Below are 19,034 nucleotides of genomic sequence, written 5' to 3'. Positions count from 1 at the left end.
CCTAAAAGCAAACCCAAACACTAACTTCTGGAAATCTGTAATTTTTTACAGCAAGCTGGAAATGCACAACTAGCAACACCAAGACACACTAATATGCATAAAACTCTCTCACAACTCGCCCAAATCACTCCAAACCAATCCCAAACTGCTAATATATCAATGATGACCAAGAACCACCAACAAACTGACCACCAAACATCCCATTCAACTCAACTTGCTTCCAAATGCCCACACAAAGAAAAACACCATAGCAGGGAAATTTCGATTTGCAATATAAAAATGAATACTCCGAGATTAGTGCCGGAAACTTACAAATACCATCGGCTGGGACATAGAAAAACAAAGAACCAATACCCCCAGAAGCAGCAAGCGATCACACGGAGACTTATGAATGAAAGTATACTTCAGCCATGACTTTCCCAGCAGCCTGGAAACACACTAAAACTCGAACTACAGCAGAACCAGCAATCCCACACTTCAACAAACTCACCAAGAACATTGAGAGAACATGGAAAACAGCTAGGTTTTGTCTTGCAAGTACAAAACTGCACTTAGCTAGGAAGGCTCACTTCGAAGCTCAGATTTCTATTGCCAAACCAGCAACATAACGATGCAATTTTCAAGATACCCAAAATGAGAGCCCAAGGCTCTTATTTATAACTTCTTGCTCCACCAAATTCAAATGCAAATGGCGCCCTAACTCAATTGAAACTCATTTCATGTCCTCTCCTAGACATGGCGCCCACTTTCCCATCTTCCTAGGCAAACGTCGAATTTTTCCTTAGGTGACAATTTGCAACATAAAAATAATATAAACATGAAATGTTTTATCATCCCCAACGCCACCTTTTTAACGCCACTGACTTAGGAAAATAACAATATTGATATCAAATAAAAAAATTTCCTTAAGTCGCCCACAATACACTTAATCAGTAAATAAAAATAATTAAATTTTAAACCTTAGGATAAGGAAATAATACTTAATTAAATCACTTATGACTCCAATACTAATTATCAACAAAAACCAGGATAAAGCTGAACAATGAAGACCACTGAACTGCAGTAGGATCAGGACCCTGTCCAAACTGCTAAAAATAGAAATGCTCCATACTGCCACTTACTAAAAATAGTAAGTCATGAAATACTCCTCCGAAAAGCATGATCTTCGCACCCAAAGAAAGAGCTTGGAAAGCTCAGTAAGACAGCATCATCCAAACAGCCAAACCTTAACTTACTAAAAATAGTAAGTTCTCACTTCACCAAAGAATCCAATGCATGTTATGCCACCCTGGAGTTCATAAAAAACCCAAAAGGAAACCATAGATAGAACTGAAGAATTCCCTCCTGATAAACCCGAAAAAGCTCATGCAAAACTCCACCAAAGTTGGAAACCCTAATTCTCCTTTCCACATAGCCTACGGGTCTCCGAAATAGGCCAATGGACCACTGAAAGCACATCATTGAGAAGGGGACATTACAGTTCAATAATGAGTAAGGAAAGATTGTCAATTTGCAGGTCACTTCAAGTGCTCCTCTTAAAAGAACAAACTCCACTTCATGAACACTCCTTGTGACCAATTTCTTGCACTTTCCAAGCGAACTTCATCTTTGAAAGAATTGGAGCAAACTTCATCCTTGAGAAATTTGGAGCGAGCTTCTTCATGTTGGGAATGGAAGAATAAGGGAAATTGCCTACTTCATGATCAAACACTCAAGAGCAAGCTTCATAAGTTCACCTTTTGAAGCGAAATTCTCAACTTCAAGAGTTGCCATTTTGAAGCGAACTTCATGAGTTGGAGTATCAAAGCGAATTTCACCTTCAAGGCTTCATGAGAGAAATGGAAAGACAAGGAATCACCCACTTCATGTACAAGCATTCCCAAGGGAACTTCAGGAGTTAGCATATTGGAGCGAACTTCATGATTTGCCACTTTGGAGCGAACTACATGAGATGGAGTTTTGGAGCGAACTTCATGAATAAGGCCTTTGGAGCGAAATTCCTCATATTGAAGTGGAAGAGTGAAGGAAATTTAAAAGGCACCTACTCCATGATCAAACAATGCCAAGTAAAATCTTCAACTTCGTGAGCTGCCTTCTTGGAGCGAAAATTGAACTTCATGACTTGCATCCTTGGAGCAAATTTCACCTGTGAGCATACACAAGCAAGTCTACATAAGCGAAGTTGAATGAGAAAGGAAGGATGATTGTCTTGAATGGATTTAATACCAAGCGAGCTTCATGACTTCATGTTTTGGAGCAAACTTCATGATTTCACCCCTTGGAGCGAACTTATACTTCATGAGTTGGACTTTAGGAGCAAAATTCATGAATAGAGAGATTGGAGCAAATTACATCTTCAAGCCTTCGTAGGTAAAGATGAGAATCAAAGGAATGAAGCAAATTTGAACATGAACTTCATGAGTTGCAAGAGTGGAGCGAAATTCACATCTTCATGAGTTGCAAAAGTGGAGCGAAATCCTTACTTCATAAGTTGAGCAAGTGGAGCGAAATCCTTACTTCATGAGTTAAGCAGCAAGAGCGAAATTCCTACTTCATGATTTCACAAGTTGGAGTGAGTTTTACAACTTCATGAGTTGCCATCTTGGAGCGAAATTTACAACTTCAGAACTTTTCACTTTGGAGTGAAATTCATACTTCATGAGTTGAGTTTTGCAAGCGAACTTCATGATCTTACAAGTTGGAGCAAATTTCATGTTTGAAGCAACTTCATGAGTTGGAATATTGGAGCGAACTTCAAGTTTGAGACCTTTGGAGCGGATTTCATGTTTGAAGCAACCTCATGAGTTGAAGTATTGGAGAGAACTTTAGGTTTGAGACTTTTGGAGCGAAATTTCACATTTAAGACAATTTTATGAGTTGAAGTATTGGAGAGAACTTCAGGTTTGAAGAGTTTGAAGCAGATTTCATGTTTGGAAAAGACCAACAAACCTAGCAAGCAAGACAATGGAAATAAGACTTCATGTGCATACCCCTTAGATCGAAATTTACAACTTCATGAGTTGCCACTTTGGAGCGAATTTTTGCAACTTCACGAGTTACCATTTTGGAGCGAAATTTCACGTTTAAGACAACTTCATGAGTTGGAGTAGTGGAGCGGATTTTGCAACTTCATGAGTTGGAGCATTGGAGCGGATTTTGTAACTTCAAAAGTTGGAGTATTGCAGCTAACTTCATGTTTGAGTGATTAGGAGCAAACTTCATGTTTTGAGGAAACGGAGCAAATTTCACACAAGCAAACTTCATACGAATGAACTTCGTGAGTTAGAGATCATGAGCGAATTTCATAAGTTGGAGAGGGAGAACAAACTTGATGAACAAGATGAGAGAAACAAACTTCATGTGCACAGCAATTAGAGCGACCTTCATCCTCAAAGGCTTCATGAGTGAATATCAACTTCATGAACCAAGCTACATAAGCGAATTTTATCTTCATGTTCGAGATATGTAATATCCCCAACAATTTTTATTGTTTTGATTTGGCAAATAGATTTACAAAGCAAACACAGTAACCCGTTAAGGTTAGAGAAATAATCCAAAATAACTGGAAGGAACCCTTCCACCTTTTGTTCACCGAGAGCCGAATTTTGGAGGGTGAGAGCATACGGTGTTCCGAGGATCGTTAGCACCATAAACCAACTAAAACGTTGAATACAATAATGGGCGGCAAGCCAACCCCTTCCGCTTATCCAGCGGGTAAACTAGAAACTTGGCGGTAAACAAACCAAGAGAACAACTCACCAAGAGACAAATCACTCAACCGCAATGTTTCAGCGGGAGGACTGAATCACACAAAAGCTCAACTCCACCGCTTATTCAACAGGAGGACCATTACAATCATTAAATCACTCAACCACTTACTCAGTGGGAGGACTGAACTTCATAACTAAATTACAGAACAAGAAGGCGGCTAAGCCAGCCTCTTCCACTTATGCAGTGGGCAAGCAACCTCCAGAAATGGTTAGTAGTACTACCACTTAACCTTACAATTTAGAAAGAGAAGATTAGAGATAATATCCAATGCAGATTACAGCAAGAAACAACTAACAAATTTACTCAAATGATGCTACTGCTGCTGTACCAAAAATCTGAAGTCAAACAAGCATAACTAGTCTCAACCGGCAACACCAAAATGATCATAACTCACTCAAATGAAGTCGGGAACCCACCAAATCAAATGCAAATGAAAGATATAACCTAGATGATGAAACATGAACACAAAACCTACAGTCCAGTCGCCTCAAAACTGCAGCATGCATCAAAATGCAGCCCTAGAACGGTACGGCCTAGCTGAAAGGTACGATTTGCAACTAAAAATCCAATTCTTCAAATCAGCAAATAAAATTGCAGAACATATCGCCTCCATGCCACATTTTGATAGAGCCAATACCCAGAATGAAGGAATCACTTGGTCAAGAGGTATGAGCAAAATATGGTTTCAGCAACTCTCCGACCAGCAGCAAGAAAACACTCCAAAATCCACACAAAACACTCCACACTCAACAAAACGCTCTCTAACAGCACCGGAAATACAAGAATACAGCTAGGTACTATCTTCCAACGTTTTGATAGAGCCAATACCCAGAATGAAGGAATCACTTGGTCAAGAGGTATGAGCAAAATATGGTTTCAGCAACTCTGCGACCAGCAGCAAGAAAACACTCCAAAATCCACACAAAACACTCCACACTCAGCAAAACACTCTCTAACAGCACCGGAAACACAAGAATACAGCTAGGTACTATCTTCCAAGTACGAAACTGAGACATAGCTAGGAAGCCACACTTCGAAGCTCAGATTTTCAATCGCCAAACCGGCAACATAACAATGCAATTTCACAAGATATCCAAATGGGAGGCCAAGCACTTGTATTTATAGTTTTTTCCCTCTGAAATTCAAATGTAAATGCTCCCAAATTCACCTCTCCAATTTGCATTTCATTTCATTATCACATGGCATCCAAATGACATTTCATTTCATTTCCCAAGGTGGGTGCCCAAGTTGCATTTTCACCAATAATTAAACAAGTTCAAACTTGCCTAAGTCTTCAACAATAACTTAATGCATTCTTCAAATTTCAATGCCTAACTTAGGAAAATATAACATTGATATTAGATATAAATATGTCTTTTCCTAAGTAGCCCAATATAACATTAATCAATAATAAAATAATTAAATATTAAACCTTAGGATAAGGAAATAATATTTAAATAAATCACTTATGACTCCAATACTGATTATCAACAAAATCCAGGATGAAGTTGAGCAATGAAGACCATTAAACTGCTACAGGATCAGGACCCTATCCAAACTACTAAAAATAGAATTGCTCAATACTGCCACTTACTAAAAATAGTAAGTCATGGAATACTCTTCCGAAAAACATCATCTTTGCACCCAGAGAAAGAGCTTGGAAAGCTCAATAAGACAACACCATCCAAGTAGCCAAACCCTAACTTACTAAAAATAGTAAGTTTTCACTTCGCCAAAGAATCAAATGCATGTTATGCCAACCTGGAGCTCATGAAAAATCCAGAAGGAAACCATTGACAGAACTGAAGAATTCCCTCCTGGTAAACCCTAAAAAGCTCATGCAGAATTCCACAAAAGTTGGAAACCCTAATTGTCCTTTCCAAATAGCCTATGGGTCTCCGAAATAGGCCAATGGACCACTGAACTAATCACTGCGGAGAAGGGGACATTACAATCCGCCCTTCCCAAAATTGCTTGTCCTCAAGCAATGCCATCACAACTCCCGAAAATTTTAAACCAATCCGCACCAAAGCAAGGACGATCCCAGGGTCCCATGCCCGTCTCAAGAAGAACCCACCATGCCGATGTTGCGCCACTCTGATCACATCAATGAAAACATCACGTCCAAACTGCACTAACCTCCCGATGTTGCGCCACTCTGATCACATCAATGAAAACATCACGTCCAAACTCCAAAGTGTTACCATCCATGATACTCAAACTGAAAAACCTTGAAGGACTGAAATCAATATCATGCAGCATCTCATGCTCATAGAGCTCTGAGTAATCAATATCAATAATGCCACTGTCTATCACAAGCCTGGGCAATAGGAAATAAAGCCTACTCAACTCACGATCAAACTCCACAACATATCTTCCCAAGGTGTCAAGCATAGCCATGACTGTAAATGTGACTTGTCCAAATCTCCCTGCAAAGATGAAAACAATCCTTTGCAAGAGCTCAACAACCTCATCCCCATAACTCCACATGAATCTACTAGGCCTCAATTGAATTGTTCTAATACAACCATGGAGACTTCTGAAATCTCTTATAGTTCCCACTCCAAGCACCTCAGAATGATGAACCATAGAAAGCAAATGTTCGTTGTCCCAATCATAAGTAGAAGAGAGGGCATAAGAATAAACACTAGTTAGAGCTTGAACACTTCCCATACACAGATACTGACTGCCCCAACTCGCCATATCTCTCATCTGAGACCATAAACCTGTCTTGCCAAGAGACTACGAAGTCTGAAAAAGTGTACACCAGCAACCCACCAAGTCTGAAATGATTGACTTGAGATCTGATTTTAGGAAAATCAGCATCCAAGAAGATGAACAACTGCTGCAACACCGGAAATCATCATCCAAAACAACACATATGCTCAGGTTCAAGGCTAGGAATGTCCTCTCTAGTGATTCCAACTCCACATACAACCATCCTTTGCTCAAAATATCTTTCCAATCCACTAGTTGATGAGCAAAAGGTACCATCAAACACATTTGACGATCAGAATCTGAACTCATGTGTAAGCTGATCACATTATGGACAGTAGTGCTAACGCTCATTGTCACAACTCCAAGGCTCTCTGAAATATGAGCCATAGCATAAAGAAGTTCACTATCTTGGATCAACTTTGGAAGTAAACAATGAATTTTCCAAGTATAAGCATGAAAGTTGAGCATTCCAATGCTCAAAAATAAATCAAAGGTGACTGGAAAACCCCTCCAAGCAATCTCTAATTGAAAACTATCACTTGCATGACCAAAGAAATTGCACCAACTCCCATGAATGAGAGAAAACCATAAAGTGAAGTGGTTAGTTTGCAACCAATCAGCAAGCCCAAATCTGAAAACCTGATCCATTCTTTTCCAAAGAAGATGTCCAAGAGTATGCATTTGTTCAATGCTCCAATTTTGAAACAATATCTCATGGTTGCAAATTGCACCTAGTTTCCAAACTCTGCAATGTGATCCACCCTCATCACTGAAGTCAAAAGAAATTCCCACATCAAACTTGAAAAGTGGATTAACAAATGTCCAATCAGCATCTGTATCAAACAACAAACTATCAACCTGCTGATTACTATCAGAGTCATGCTCCACCCAAACATTCTTCTACTCCAAAATCACATTTTCAGATCTTTGGGGAAAAAGAGAAAGATCATACTCCTCCTGAATGCAATCAAGCTCCTCCATTACCTAATTGAACTCCTTGGCCATTTCTCTATTATCTTGCTCTCTTAAATGTTTGGCCTCATAAAGCTGATCATTTGTTTCAAGAAGTGTCTCTTGGACACTTTTGAAAGAAAGCCTAGTGGAATCAAGCTCAATGGTGAACTCACTAACCTCGCCCCTCAATTGCTTATTCAAAGACAAAGTCTCATCAGTAAACTTGGTGGCAACATCTCTATCATGCATCATGTGTAAGAAAACCAATTTTATTCCCTCCATTGTGTTCTTGATCATGTGCAAATCAGCAAGGGGTACATTTTGTTCACATTGGTCTCTTGGTGTCATGAAGATGAATTTTTCAACTAGGCTTCTAATGTCATCCAATCTAGATAAAGTGTGTATTTCATTTTCAGCAGACACCAACAATTCATTCTTCCAATCATAATCATGCAAGGCAAATGTATTGCTGTTATAATGAATACCAAAATCACAACTATCACACTGGGCATCAAAGTCTTCTAGGCTGTCACAAATCACCTGTGCCTCTTCTTTATCACCCTCAACAATGAACTGTGAAACTAGATCAACGAGGTCACTATGTCTATACTCAAGATCAGCAACATGCATTGATAAATCAGTCATGTCATCAACACGATCAATGCCATCTTCCATGTAAACATTGTTCTTTAAAACCAATACAATATTAGGATCAAATGTAAATTCATCTCATATTGGATCCTCTTCAAACTTAGTTTCTTTTACACCTGGATACCAAATGCTAAAAGGTCGATTACTTTGTTTAGTTAAAAAGTGCTCACCATAGCTCCAAGTATCCCCCAACTTAGATCTTGAATCTTCTCTTAGTTTCCACTTCCACACATTGCTATTCTCACCAAGAGCAATGCTAGAACCAAGTGATGTTCCATCTTCCCACTCAAACAGTGGATTGTCATATGTTTTCACTTTACCCATCTCGAACAATGGGTTATCAACGATCTGAAAAGTATTTCCTTTTTCCAACTTAGACCAACAATCCTGCTGTCCTAAATCCGAAAATTCCAATTTAGGACATTGCTCAAAGACTTTCAGAATTTGGTCAAGCTCATTCTTCAAACTATGAGTCTCAACACCATTGTTTTGAAATGCAATTTCTGATTGGTCCTCTAAATCTACCCCTTGAATGTCATCATTTTGGCATATTTTAAACTCACAAAATAGGACAGCCTCTTGGTCATTAGGAACTTCATCATTACCTACAATATTTTCAGCTTCATAATATGAATCTCCATCCAACAATCTGTTAACCTTTTCCTCTTGTTTAACATCTTCAATTTTCATCTGCTCCTCCTGTGGAAGCACATGAGTGCATTCAACACTGTCACTAGCTCAATAAGAAACATTAAGAGATTCATCATGCACAACCACAAATATTGTTTTTACTTCTTATTGAATGACAACCTCATCAATGGTAGGTGCATGCATCACCAAAGAGTCTTCATGGAGTATTGTCGCAAAGTTAGGTGTCAAAACACCAACTCCATCATTTGTCTTTGTATTAAAGATATTGTTTTCAGACTCTTCCTTATGTTTGAATTTTGCAAGAACCTTTACGAACCCCATTTTAATATCTGGATCCTTCATCAAATTAATCAATCCTTGCATTAACTCACAAATAGACTTATCTGTAGTAGACATTCTTCCAAACTCTGATATGCAACCAAAAAACCACGACCCAACAGGATGGCAGGGAGAATTTGTGCTCTGAACAATTTGAAAACACAGGCTGGCAGGAAAACCAGCTCTGATACCATTGTAATATCCCCAACAATTTTATTTTTTTTATTTGGCAATAAGATTTACAAAGCAAACCAAAATAATTGGAAGGAACCCTTCCACCTTTTGTTCACCGAGAGCCCAATCTGGGAGGGTGAGAGCATATGGTGTTCCGGGGATCGTTAGCACCATAAACCTACTGAAAAGTTGAATACAATAATGGGTGCCAAGCCAGCCCCTTCCACTTATCCACCGGGTAAACTAGAAACTTGGCGGTAAACCAGCCAAGAGAACAACTCACCAAGACACAAATCACTCAACCGCAATGTTTCAGCGAGAGAACTGAATCACACAAAAGCTCAACTCCACCGCTAATTCAGCAGGAGGACCATTACAATCATAAAATCACTCAACCACTTACTCAGTGGGAGGACTGAACTTCATAACTGAATTACAAAACAAGAAGGCGGCTAAGCCAGCCTCTTCCACTTATGCAGTGGGCAAGCAACCTCCAGAAACGGTTAGTAGTACTACTACTTAACCTTACAATTTAGAAAGAGAAGATTAGAGATGATATCCAATGCAGATTACAGCAAGAAACAACTAACAAATTAACTCAAATGATGCTACTGCTGCTGTACCAAAAATCTAAAGCCAAACAAGCATAACTAGTCTCAACCAGCAACACCAAAATGATCATAACTCACTCAAATGAAGTCCGAAACCCACCAAATCAAATGCAAATGAAAGATATAACCTGGACAATGAAACATGAACACAACCCGCAATCCAGTTGCCTCAAAAATGCAGCACGCATCCCAATGAACCCCTCGAATGGTACGGCCCAGCTGAAAGGGTACGATTTGCAACTAAAAATCCAATTCTTCAAATCAGTGGCTATAAAATTGCATACTATATTGCCTCCATGCCACATTTTGATAGAGCCAATACCCAGAATAAAGGAATCACTTGGTCAAGAGGTATGAGCAAAATATGGTTTCAGCAACTCCACGACCAGCAGCAAAAAAACACTCCAAAATCCACACAAAACACTCCACACTCAGCAAAACACTCTCTAACAGCACTGGAAATACAAGAACACAGTCAAGTACTATCTTCCAAGTACGAAACTGAGACTTAGCTAGGAAGCCACACTTAGAAGCTCAGATTTTCAATCACCAAACCGGCAACATAACAATGCAATTTCACAAGATATCCAAATGGGAGGCCAAACACTTGTATTTATAGTTTTTTCCCTCTGAAATTCAAATGTAAATGCTCCCAAATTCACCTCTCCAATTTGCATTTCATTTCATTATCACATGGCATCCAAATGACATTTCATTTCATTTCCCAAGGTGGGCGCCCAAGTTGCATTTTCACCAATAATTAAGCAAGTTTGAACTTGCCTAAGTCTTCAACAATAACCTATGCACTCTTCAAATTTCCATGCCTAACTTAGGACAATATAACATTGATATTAGATATAAATATGTATTTTCCTAAGTCGCCCAATATAACATTAATCAGTAGTAAAATAATTAAATATTAAAACTTAGGATAAGGAAATAATATTTAATTAAATCACTTATGACTCCAATACTGATTATCAACAAAATCCAGGATGAAGCTGAGCAATGAAGCCCATTGAACTACTACAGGATCAGGACCCTGTCCAAACTGCTAAAAATAGAATTGCTCAATACTGCCACTTACTAAAAATAGTAAGTCATGGAATACTCCTCTGAAAAACATGATCTTCGCACCTAGAGAAAGAGCTTGGAAAGCTCAGTAAGACAACACCATCCAAGCAGCCAAACCCTAACTTACTAAAAATAGTAAGTTCTCACTTCGCCAAAGAATCAAATGCATGTTATGCCAACCTGGAGCTCATGAAAAACCCCGAAGGAAACCATAGACAAAACTGAAGAATTCCCTCTTGGTAAACCCTAAAAAGCTCGTGCAGAACTCCACAAAAGTTGGAAACCCTAATTGTCCTTTCCAAATAGCCTATGGGTCTCCGGAATAGGCCAATGGACCACTGATCTAATCACTGCAGAGAAGGGGACATTACAAGATAAGCGAACTTCATGTAGAGAGCTTCAAGATTGAATTTCAACTTCATAACCCAAGGTATATGAGCGAGTTTTACATTTTGAGGACGAATGAACTTTCTAAAATGGTGTGTAAGAGCGAACTTCATGAACTCACCCGCATAAGTGAATATTATGATTTGATCTACATTAACAACTTCATAATCTCAGTAAGGTAAGAGACTTCAAAAGTCAAGGTATATGAGCGAGGTTCAAGAAAATGAATGGAAGTGAGTTCAAAGACAAGTCAAGGACAACTTCATGAACATCAAGGGTGCAGGAAACTTCAAGAGCTCCTCTCTAAGACTGAAAAGCAACTTCAAGTGTCCCTCCAGGAAGGTGAATTCTCTTTATATGCTCTTATTAGACCTATATATCAAGTGTATTTGACACTAGCTTGTTTGTTTTGCAGGAAACGAAGCAAGATACAAGGAGAATCTCTTCAAGAAGTTTCATCAACAAACACAAGAGCATCAAAGAAGGATAGCCTACATGATAGAAGGATGTTTTACAATCTTGAATTCCCTTTGGGAATCCAAGAATCGAAATCAGCACAATGAGGAGCTACATTTAACCAGTTGCATCACTCACAAGTATGTCGAAACGAAGAAAGATCAACCAAAGTCATCACAAGACCTACATCGAGCACGATTGAAGAAGCCAATAGTTTCAAAAGAGTTAATCAAAGTTTGCTTCCCATCATCATCATCACATTGAGAAAACTGGATAATGTTGAGTATCAAGAGATATTTCTCAGCATCCCTTCATGATGACGAATCAAATCAAGTCTACAAAGGTGCAAGATTGAGGTGGCATCCCAGTCACTACCTCCACCAATCAGAACGATCCGCATCAACACATCCAATTTCAATGAATCAAGCTCACATATAAAGGCACAAACTCCCAGGCACCTTGCCTTGTTATCTATTGGTTATCCTAAAATGTTGTAATCATTTCATTGGCCAAATTGAGTTTGTTGTAACAAACCCTAATTAAGGTTTCATTGTAAAATCTTGGCCATTGATGGAGAATCAATCCTGGCTGTTCATTGTAAATGAGCTCTCTATATAAAGCTCAAACTCTTCATTTGTAAAGGTTAATAGTTGGAAAATAATTAATAGTGCCAAAATAGTTAGTGAATAGCAAATAGTTATTAGCTAATAGTTGATAGCAATAGAAGAATAGATAGTTTTGAAGAATAGAATAGCTAGACTAGAGTAGAATAGGAGAAGGCAGAAATTGTTGCCTAAGTTGTAAATGAACTCCATTTTCATTGAAGTTATGGTGAAGTGTGTTGTTTCTTTACAAAGTGCATGGTTTCTTGTTGGACCTTCATCTTAGATGATAAATAAATTAGATTGAATCGAAGAATTTGGTGAATGTATTCATGTGGAATCCGCTTAGTCCATACCACTAGCCTCTTACTGATTGTAAGTGTGTCTTGCGTGGTCGACTAGAATGAAATGAGCTTAGCTTCAAATTGTTATGCGTCCATTGTTTATGCATTAACTTGAATGGTGAACATTGTTCGATGGTAATGATTTGAACATCTTTGAAATGTCCTTGGAAGATTGCATTGAGCTTGTGTCAAATTGTTCAACTTGATGGTGAAACCTCGCTCAATAGGGGATTCCATCTAATCATTTGTCCATCTTCTTAAATTCTAGGCCTTAGAATAGACCTTCTCAACCCTTTACCTTTTGCCATTTTTTTAAAATCAAGCTAGTTTAGGACAAAGAGCATCACCATATTGCAACATCAGATGATCAAGTTCCAGCAAACCAAGCATTCAAGCATTCTAATGTAAGTCCCCTTGTGATTCCAGCATAATTACATCAAACCAATGAGCTTATCCACATGTACTGACCCTACATTCATGAACCTTGGAGTCTTCTCAAGTGATCCTTAAGCTAATCTTCAGCATTTGAGAGATTTTGTTCAAGAGAGTATAAGATACTTAAGGTATTTTATTCTGTGTTCGCATGTGCGTAAAAATCACATCAACAGTATGCAATTACTGTTGTTACCAAAAGAGAGGAAGCAACAATAACCCCAAATATCCCATTGCATGAAACAACTGACCAAGATATGTGTGTCTAAGTAGAATTTGAGGTAGAATTTGAGGTTACACAATGAAGGCTCTCCTCCCAATGCAAAAGGGACTTGAAATAGCATATGATATTACATATCACCTTTCTTCAAAATACATTAAATGATAATGATTTTTTTATCAAGCAGCAGGACTCATTGAAACCTGAAAATGAACCCCATCAACATCCCTATTACTATCAAAGCATTCAACTCTTGTCATGAAATTATAAGGGCTTTAATAACCAACATTACAGGAGATGCTCAGAAACCCTGAGTCCATAAAATTCAAATGTTGATTAACCAGGATAGACAATACCTACCAAGATTGATAGTGGGTGGATTGCTCTTGCATTGTTGAGGCCTTATTGTTAAAACTTATCGATTTATTATTGCCTTTCTCATGATTGTGCTTCAAGGAAAAAGCCTTTCCAACATAGGAAGCCGTGTAATGAGCATAATTAATGCAAATAGTCATGGATAGCTACCTTGCAGAGACACATTCTCACCTCCATACCCATTGTAACCTATTTAGCTTGCATCACCTTCTATTCTATATATTTGCCATCCTCAATCCATTTCTTAAGTTGCCTATTGAGTATGTAATACATGCATATTTCCTTGCATATATCAGATTGATATCTGACATTGGAACATGAAAGGCTTGAGTCAAATAAAAAGGCAACACAACAGCATAAAACTCACTTGCCAGAAATTTTTTATTTTTTTTCAGGTTAATAAGGACAAGTAACAAAAGTTAATGCCACTATTCAAGGGATTCTTACACAAGGGATTCTTACACAATAAATAAAGATATACCTTCATATCAACTTCAACAGCTGCAAGTTGTTCTTGTGCAAAGTGTCGCTTGAGAGAGACTGCTACGATCAACAAATCCTGTATGGAAAATTCATTCATCCATAACAGTCACTGTTATAGCAATCATAAAACAAAAGAAAAAGAACAAAGATTCAGCAAGATTGTCAAAGAAGTTATAACTAACTGCTACACTATGACTACCTTCTCCTAAACTCTAATAAAAACAGAGATTCAGCATTATGATTTTACCTTCATTTCAATTGCACGCTTGAAGCGTTGCACATTTAGCCTGCCTATCAAGTCAGTAAGCCTAGATATAGTTGTTTCCAGATCTTCTTCATTCTCCATTGATTCAAGCTTCCTTCTACGCTGATCTATTAGAGATGAAATGAAAAACTATAACCATTCCTAACCAATAACCATAAAATTGTAATTTGCAGTACTCAGTTAAGTTTATCTATATGATGATCCATTTGAAGTTTATGAGACATTCTTATGTGTTCTGATGCATTCTCACACCACAATTTTTACATAACAGATGTTGCACACCTATTCGATTATCCATCTCTTGTCGCCTTCTTCGTTCTAATTTCATGTTGTTGATGATTTCTTCCTGCAATTACAATAAGATTTTATCTCAATAATTATTCTTAAATTCAAAATAAAAATATAGTAACCACATTGATTACATACTTTCTGATTCTCTTAAAAAAATCGATTATAGTTTATTATCACACCCTCTTCCTGTGTAATTTTGCAGCTTCATCTTCCAAATGCCTTTGTTCACTTGATATTGACTTAACATCATCATCTAATTTTCCAATATTCAGTTCACATGCTCTCCTTTTATTACTAAGCTCATTAACTTCTGTCATGTCCACAGCTGTAATAAACAGAAATTGAGGTCATCATTAATGAGGAAAAAATCCTGAAATAATGCATTAATATTATGTCAAGCAAATCAGAAGAACTGATGGTATCCCAGCATTTTGACATCACTTACTAGAAGCAAACAATCTCGATCCTTGTACTGAACTCACACTTGCTGAACTATGGCCTCCATATCGAGAAAGTGACCAGCGATAGTGATTTTCAGGAGTCCATAGGTCCATCACTCCTAACTTGTTTGCATCATCAGCTCTGCGGTTGGTCTCTTCTGAACCAATGAACTGAAAGGAGAAAAAGAAAGTTTAATCTCGGTATAAAATTTAAGCAATATTTAGTAAATTAGTTATCTGTTATTGGCTGAATCTTCAGTTACATTTAAATCAGCTTTTGTTTACATGTTGGATGATAATACGTCATAATATTGTTAGAAAAACACTAGTTGTCACGAATAAAAATATTTATAATAACATACCGAGTGATCTAATGCAGCCTGACTTATTAAAACTTCCTTCACAGCGGATGGGGCCTCAAATACTTCATCAAGCCTTGATGTAATCCCCAGATTCCGCATCTATATTATGCAATTCAACATTAAATAATGTACAACATAAGAACCATTACAGGTATAAAGAATGATTGAAATATAGAAAGCCTTACCGCATCCGTTACTGGCTGAGGTTCATTCCACATTTGTCTATTTCCAGTGTAGTTGAGAACAGGAATATCAAATGATTTCAAGTTTTTCACAAGCAAGTCTCGATCATTTGAATCCTGGGTTATAAATGACTACAATCAACAGAAAATGTCACTTAAAGCATATTAAAAAAATTGGAACAAATATTTCCAAAATATTAGTTTATATATAGCATTCTTCAACAGCAATTTTGATTTAGGACAATTAATGCATGAAATTCAAGTTAATTAACAGTAAAGACTCAATCAAGAAAAATGAGAAAACATGGTTTCTTTTAAGACTTTAAATATCTTCCTGATCATATTATAATAAATCTCTCGGCTAAGTTTATAATGTAACAAAGTCACAACTGGATACATATAACCAATTAATAATCCATTTTAATTCTACTTAATGTGTCATTAATAAGAACGCCACATTAAATTTGTTTACCGACCACTCAAAATCCAAAAAAGCATCACAGTTTACAGAGAGCAATCAAACTCTTCTTGATTGCCAGTGCAGTCTGCAACTGAAGTGGCAACATGTTTCTTGCATATTTGGCATAATTTTTTTAATAAAACAATCAACAGCTTGGCATGACGTGCTGGACACAGGGTTCCATGGCATCCATTTAAAGTCCCAAGGGTTTTGTTGCCTCTCAGATCACCCACCATTGAATATTGCCAAAGTCGATGGCCAAAAGTTCACTGCAAGGAATTCTAAAGATTTTTACAAGGCTCATCTCACTTAGAGTCAAAAGAGGAACCCAACATGCAAAGCATCCCCAATAATATTTTTTAAGATCTGCTATTAAAACTAAAATCACTTGCCATCTCATTTAAGCTCTATGGAACAGAATGAAGTGTCCCATCCCGATGTGTAGCCAGTTTCTTTACTTTGTTAAACACTTGGAGTACACTTGAATATGAATGGTTCTGAATATTATCATCTATTTGATTTGCTTAATGCTTTCATAACATTTTTCCCCTTCATATAAATCATCTTGACTTTCATACAATCAAGGAGGCATTGCGACAAACAGTTTGCAATCATACAATATAACTGAATATTTAAAGTTTGAACATTATGGACTGTTGTATACAACTCAGAAAATCAGAATGATGCACATATAATGCTCTGAGCTTGATGAACAGCAGACTTAAAGAACTAAGGAAATTGTAAAAGCTGAAACAATGAATTATAGTATGAATACCTTCTCGTTATACAGGGATTGTGATGCACTAATCCAACCATTCAGATTACAACAGCAAATAGACTTCATCAACAGTCCATTTAGCATACAACTCCAAATAACAAAAACACACCAAGAACAGCGTCCCAATATTTGCCTGGCAATTGCAAAATAAATTCAAACAGCACTTTAAACCTGCATTTTATGTATCAATCTCCATTGCCCAGCTATGGGAATTCATATGCAAAGATACCCAGAACAATATAGGCGATACCCTAGGAGATATGAGCAAAAATGAGGGTTTTGTCTTGCCTGTAGAATGCATAAATTTGCCTATCAAAACCTGGGGATTGATGAACTCTTCCAGCCTACAAATAAATCACCCTGATCCGCCTTCAATCAATTTTTGAAAGCGTAATAGATCCTGTAAAGCTGTCAAACCTTGGAATCTGAATTCAAATAAGCACTAGTATAATCTCTAGATGAGATTATCATCTAAGTACCCTTGGATGATGTCGCAGACTTGCAGGCATTATTCCTCTTGAGAGTTTTCATTCTCAAAAGTCTAAATCTTCAGCAGCAAACCCTTGCTCTCCAAAATGCTTCAACAATTTGCAAATGATCAATAATGATGAAAAAGCACTAAGTGAGTTTTTTATATGCACACCAAAAAGCAACACTACATTTGGCTCTTTTACATCAATAAATATCAAATGATTTTGTTGCATTATAATATTCCCAAAGTTGGCGTCCCATTTAGCATAATAATAAAATACTTTGACATTTATATATTAAATGCACACTTGACCCCTTATATCCCCTTTAATCATAAAGATAGTTAAATTAATTATATCAAAGTCAATGCTAGATTAAACTTTAATTAATTAAATTAAATCATTAAACTCCACTAAATGCCAAAAATCATACCAACAACTAATCCTGCCAACTTTTTGGATATAACCATGGTGCCCCCTGACCATCTCGATGACTTACCATAAATAGTAAGTATGCACCCAAACATCCAAGTGACTTACTAAAACTAGTGTGTATAAATGGAGCCTGAAGAACTTTGAAAGACAAACCACAAATAAACTAATGCACTGAGATGGAGAGTACTGAAATAGAAACCCAAAGGGTTAGTCGAATAACCGTGAATCACCCTCAAAGGGCCCCCTAATCACCACATTAACCTATGGGGACCATTGATAATAGGCTAACCTCTGAAAATAATTGATGCTTAGGAAGGTGCAAAATTGGGGACACTACACAAAACCTAAAAATTGTTGTTAAAATTTATGTAAGAAAGTTCATACCATTCAACAATTTCCTTGATCTACTAATCAACCATCCAAACTGAGCACTTTAAGCACTTGAACTATATAAAATTGAAATGAGAGAACGATGACAAGAATATGAAATAATCCACGATAAATTTAATCATTAGATGCGAATAAATTAATATCTCATGGACGATTAGCTAGGTGAACAATAAATCCAACAAATGACACTCGACTACCATCACGACATGAATGCTTCGAAATTAGTAATGCCTACAAGAAAATATTGACAGCAAATCCTAAACCTTCCTTCTTCCAGTATTTTGTTCTATTGATATCAGAGTTGCAAATGTTCACAAATTTTTAGCACATAAAATGTCTTACAATGTGTAATGTCCCCTTCACAATGAGGAGTAATCAGTGGTCCATTGGCCTATTCCAGAGACCCGTAGGCTGATTGGAATGAGTAATTAGGGTTTCCTATTTTCTAGGAGGACTCTCCTCAGTTTTCAAGGATGTTCAGGTTGGAGTTGGGCAGAAAGAATCGAGGATACCTTCTGGGTTTTTCGAGAGCTTCACGGTGATCTAACATGCATTCTGTTCTGGAGTGATTTCTGAACTTACTGTTTTTAGTAAGTTGGTGGCAGCTGACTAGATTTTGAGGTTTTTTTGGGTTTTTCGAGCTCTCTCACAGGGTTCGACAAGCATGTCTTTCGGAGATGTTTTCATGACTTACTACTTTTAGTAAGTATCAGTTCAGGCAAAGTTATTTGTGGCAGTCT

General features: G+C 37.4%; 1 protein-coding gene across 5 annotated transcripts in view; it reads right to left on the bottom strand.

Annotated features, from left to right (window-relative positions):
- The window catches only part of LOC131065420 (structural maintenance of chromosomes protein 5), a 230,268-nt gene that overhangs the window by 68,229 nt on the left and 143,005 nt on the right, over positions 1-19,034 (bottom strand). For all 5 annotated transcript variants that reach the window (XM_057999923.2, XM_057999927.2, XM_057999925.2 and 2 more), the window contains 7 exons: positions 15,765-15,893; positions 15,580-15,678; positions 15,223-15,388; positions 14,957-15,102; positions 14,769-14,832; positions 14,469-14,593; positions 14,220-14,297 (listed from right to left, as the gene is read on the bottom strand). In XM_057999923.2, the coding sequence (XP_057855906.2) occupies positions 14,220-14,297; positions 14,469-14,593; positions 14,769-14,832; positions 14,957-15,102; positions 15,223-15,388; positions 15,580-15,678; positions 15,765-15,893 (807 nt within the window). The remainder of the gene's footprint in view (positions 1-14,219; positions 14,298-14,468; positions 14,594-14,768; positions 14,833-14,956; positions 15,103-15,222; positions 15,389-15,579; positions 15,679-15,764; positions 15,894-19,034) is intronic.

The sequence above is a fragment of the Cryptomeria japonica genome, chromosome 10 (assembly GCF_030272615.1).
Source record: "Cryptomeria japonica chromosome 10, Sugi_1.0, whole genome shotgun sequence".
Taxonomy (NCBI): domain Eukaryota; kingdom Viridiplantae; phylum Streptophyta; class Pinopsida; order Cupressales; family Cupressaceae; genus Cryptomeria; species Cryptomeria japonica.
The sequence above is the reverse complement of the archived record's forward strand: the minus strand, read 5'-3'. Positions and strand labels throughout refer to the sequence as shown.